Source organism: Elephas maximus, chromosome 7 (genome assembly GCF_024166365.1).
Source record: "Elephas maximus indicus isolate mEleMax1 chromosome 7, mEleMax1 primary haplotype, whole genome shotgun sequence".
Classification (NCBI taxonomy): domain Eukaryota; kingdom Metazoa; phylum Chordata; class Mammalia; order Proboscidea; family Elephantidae; genus Elephas; species Elephas maximus.
Window position 1 is genome coordinate 116,230,410 of NC_064825.1, and position 5,019 is coordinate 116,235,428.

Consider the following 5,019-nt stretch of genomic DNA (forward strand, 5'->3'; position numbering starts at 1 on the left):
TGTTCAACTGCATGGGACCTTATATTTGGATATAAAAAAAATGAGGGGAAGATAATTAAAGTTTATTTTGCTAGTTGTTAAATCTAGAAATCACTTCAGTTTTTCATTTCATAATATTTCTCTGGTATTAATGACTTGAAAAATACCCAAACATTGCAAGAATGGTGTTCTGTTTTATTTATCATGGCGGAAGGGGCAGTTACAGAATTAAGCGTAAGTGTAATAGGAGGCAGTATAGAAGGATGGAAAGAAAATACACTTTGAGATCACGGAGAGCTGGGATTGAGTCTTGGCTCTGATATTTATTGTTTTGAAGATTGCTGTAAAGATATTATAAAGTAATGTGCAGAAAAGTCCATTCATACAGCAAAAGCTCAACAAATGACACCAATAAATGATAGCTGTTATTATTTCTCTCCTTTGTATTATTAGTGTTTCAGTGTTGGGCCCAATATATCTACAGTTATCTTCTTTTCCTTAACATGACTTTACATTAATTTCTTTAAGATTGATCCTATTGAATTATTTACTAATCATAACACTTTCTCTTTACGACTTTGATGCCTTTCCAGAAGTGCTAATATTGGCTTAGTCATACTCAGTATAACTTTTGTTTTGACACATAGCAGAAAAGCTTGTGTTGAGAGACATTTAACTCAAGTGTTTAACCTTTTTTTTTTTATAGAAAACCAAATTAACCACACTGTAATTGAACAAATGGCAATGCTGTAATGTTTGTGTAATTTTATTGTTATCAGTGGATCACACAACTCACAGAATTCCTTTACCTTCTAAAGAATAAACTTATTTCATACTAATGAAACTTTACTTATAAAAATTATACTGTTTCTGTGAAGTGAAAAGGAGGAAGAAAATGACTAAATCCACTTTTATAGCCCTTTTTAATTGTAATATGATTCATTTAGTTTGATCCTGATGAAATAATGCTTGAGTGCATATTGATAATCACAAAACAGGTACATTAAATGTACTTATCTCTGGGGACACACATTTTTTTAATGCTTTGACTAAAATATTGTTACTCAAATTTGATTTTCAAGAAGAAATACATCAGATAAAAAAAATCAGTGATATTTATCTGTTTCACTGATGACCAAAAATTGAAATATTTAAAAGAAATTGCTCTGCATATTTAATTACTGTGCCTGGTTCTATGTCTGCATGAACGTGTCTGTTTGTGTTTTATGTGCACACACATCCAAATTGTGCCTGAATGGCTTCTTCATTAAACTTTTTTGCCAATTTAAAGAAGACTAAACTTTAGTGAGAAAATCTAACATCACATACAACTTCTAATCACAGAACTGAACGATGAGCATATATTTTCAGATTCCATACCCTATGCTAATTATCTTGTGCCGTTGTAAATTTAGGCACATTGTTGAGCTGATGTCAAAGGTTGTATTACAAAATCATCTTTTTCTTTAGACTCCTAATAATATTTTTAATAATATAATGAATTTTTTTCATTCATCATTCATCACAGTTTCCATTTTATTTCCATTGACTCTGTATTTATCTTATTTACATAATCACCTTTGTCTCACTATCTCTTCAGTTAATATCCACTTTCACCTCTCCCTTACCAATGACATTTTTCAAAATAAGAAATATATTTAGGAATTTCCCAGTTAAGTCAGTAAAACAGATTTTTTTTTTAATTAAATGGTGTATTTAAAAGCAGTTTATAGTTCTGTAGTCACTCAAAAGTATAAGGTTAATTCAAGTAGTTCATATAGGACTTCTAATCTGTTTTGTCTTAAATTATTGTGTCCAATAAAGAGAATTCAATCTAAAATATATTGTCTTCTCTGACAAATCATTTCAGTATTTTTTTCCTCTAAATTTACTCTTTACAAAATTCCTATGGAAATATGTTTGATAAATATTTACAATATTTTTAGGTAATTCTGATTTTATCTTTCCCAGAATATTATAGGTATTTGGATTTTTTCTCCTTTAGTTGCTCTAATCTAAATGTTTCTTTTACTGAGAGATCCATATCAATTCACTAAAACTGGAGCTGAATTGGATCATTAATTTAAGTAGTTACAGATTAATATTTGTAGCAGATTAAGTACCCATTAAAAAAAAAAAAAAGCTGACTCAAATTTCCTCATCAGTAAATCAGAGTAGTTTAAGATATAGTGTAGGGAGAATAGGTTAAAAATAAATATTTTATTAAAACAGTATTATAATACATATCCTTCAAACAGGTGGTAAACTATGAGCTAAAAAAAAAAAAAATTAAATATTCAATAACAGAGGTGGTAACTCTTTAACTTCTGAGTTGCTTATCTATGGGGCCATCCAGAAAATAATCTATTCTTTCTACAGTCCATCTCTTTCTTTATTTATAATCTTAAATCTTATATCTACATTCAAAGGAAATTTAATTTCTTTTTTTTACTTACTACTCTAATAGTAAGATAAAAATTACTTAATTCTTATTTCACTGAGTCCACAAGCAACAAAACATAAACAAGTATAAAATCTTGAAAAAAATACCTTGGAAGAAAATACTTTGAAAGTATGAAAGTCATGATTTTTTTTTTTAACATCTTCAATAATTTCTTACAGTTTCACCAGAAATATTTGAGGGAGTAATAAAACACATAGATTGTCAAAAACACCAGTGGCCTAATATATAGCCCAAAAAGGACAATACAATACCATGAACCTAATTTTTTAAGAAAGCTCTTTGAAGGAAACATAAGATATCATGTAATTTTTGAATTAATTCATGGTGAATCTTTCCTCAAAAAACAACTTGATAAATTCCATTCAGAAAAATCCAAAAGTTGGTAATGGAACTGGAGAATACTCAGAGAGTAGCTTATTAGATGTTATAATACAGGTGGGTGCTACTTCCTAAGACCAACTCCAGTCAGCATATTCTATGTTTTAAATTATTTTAAAGATTAAATTTCATTAATTAATTATCTGTTTTAATGTTCATCTGAATCTTGAAAGATAAAATTAATAGCCTTGTTCTGCAGGTTAGAAGATTATAGCAAATAATTTTACACAATTCCTGAAAGAACTAGAACTCTGGTGTTAAATTCTAACGCTCTGCCCATTAATATATTATCTCAAGTGTTTGCATGCGAGCAAGAAATTTCTTTAAATAAATGACTGGTTTTAATAAATAAACCAATTACCTCAATTATTTTGGTAATGACATGTTATTAACCAATGAGTAAATGTCTTTATCTTCCATTTAATTCTTCAGTGAGTGCTACTGACTATTCATTCACTGTCTTGTCATTGTCTTATGAGTTGCTGCTGGGAAATCATGCATTTCTGAAAAATCAATATGAGGACATAGTTAACATTCCTTTTATTCACAATATTCTGCATCCCTGTCATGGAAATAAAAATTGTGATTTCACGTATATTTTCAAGTTTGTTCCATGAAGTGTCAACATGAAAAATGACACAGAAGTCACCACATTTGTACTGAAGAGCTTCACAGACAATCGTGAACTGCAGATCATCTTATTTTTTCTATTTCTAGCAATCTACCTCTTTACTCTGATTGGAAATTTAGGACTGGTTGTATTGGTCATTGGGGATTCCAGGCTCCACAACCCCATGTACTATTTTCTGAGTGTGTTATCAATCTTGGACGCCTCCTATTCAGCATCTGTTACCCCAAATATGTTAGCAGATTTTATGTCAAAGAATAAAGCCATTTCATTCCTTGGATGTGCAACACAAATGTTTCTGGACATAACTTTTGGGACCACAGAATGCTTTCTTTTGGCAGCTATGGCTTATGATCGCTATGTAGCCATCTACAACCCACTTCTCTATTCAGTTGACATGTCACCCAGAGTCTATGTGCCGCTCATCATTGCTTCATATGTTTCTGGTATTTCACATGCTATGTTACACACAGTAGCAACTTTTAGCCTCTCCTTCTGTGTATCCAATGAAATTAGACATGTCCTTTGTGATATTCCTCCACTTCTTGCTATCTCCTGTTTGGACATTCACATTAACCAGCTTCTACTCTTCTACGCCGTGAGTTCTATGGAGATATTCGCCATCCTGATTGTCCTAATCTCCTATGGTTTAATTTTGTTGGCCATTCTGAAGATGCATTCTGCTGAAGGAAGGCAAAAAGTGTTTTTCACTTGTGGCTGTCACCTAACTGGAGAGTCAGTTTACCAAGGAACAATCCTCTTCATGTATATGAGACCAAGTTCCAGCTATGCTTTGGATCATGACATGACAGCGTCTATATTCTACACTATTGTGATTCCCATGGTGAATCCCATTATCTACAGTTTGAGGAACAAAGATGTAAAAGAAGCAATAAGAAAAGTGTTTGGGAGAAATTGGTTTATCAATAAAGTATATTTTTAACACTAAAAATTAAATTAAAAAAATCAAGTCATAGCCTGTGTCTCAATATAAAGATACGAAAAATTGAAAATTTCAGTTTTAGTTTATTAGTGCCTTTCCATTCTTCTTGAATATTTTGAAATAAATAGTCAACCTATAACCTCTGCTATGTTAACACGTACAGAAAAACCATGCCATAAATTTGCTTCTTACTTTGTTCATGCTGATATATGTACGTATGTGCAGGTGTGTATGGGTATATATACATACATGTGTATACACATACATACAATGGTTCTGTTATATATATATGTGCACATATATGTGTATATAATCAGTATTTTTTATATTATAAAAAGTACAATCTGTTCTTCTTATACTTTATTTTATATTATATTTCATTTTTATATTATATTTTTATATTATTTATCTCTTTCTTATATTTTGGGAAATGAAAAAATAATAAAGCAATTATTTAGTACAGTGTAGTTTCAGACATTAGAAAATTTGAGAATTAGTATTAATTATTTTTAAAATATGAATCTGGAGCAGATTAAACAGCACATTTTCCTTTTCCTAATGAATTGTATATATCCAGCAATATCAGTGAACAATGTATAGCTAAATAAATCAACTTGGATAATTCTA

General features: G+C 30.2%; 1 protein-coding gene across 1 annotated transcript; it reads left to right on the plus strand.

Annotated features, from left to right (window-relative positions):
• The first annotated feature begins 3,354 nt into the window (after positions 1-3,354).
• Positions 3,355-4,392, plus strand: LOC126081266 (olfactory receptor 5T2-like). The gene has a single exon (XM_049893039.1). It carries the CDS (start codon positions 3,448-3,450, stop codon positions 4,390-4,392), a length of 945 nt encoding a protein of 314 aa, XP_049748996.1. The 5' UTR covers positions 3,355-3,447.
• The last annotated feature ends 627 nt before the right edge of the window (positions 4,393-5,019 follow it).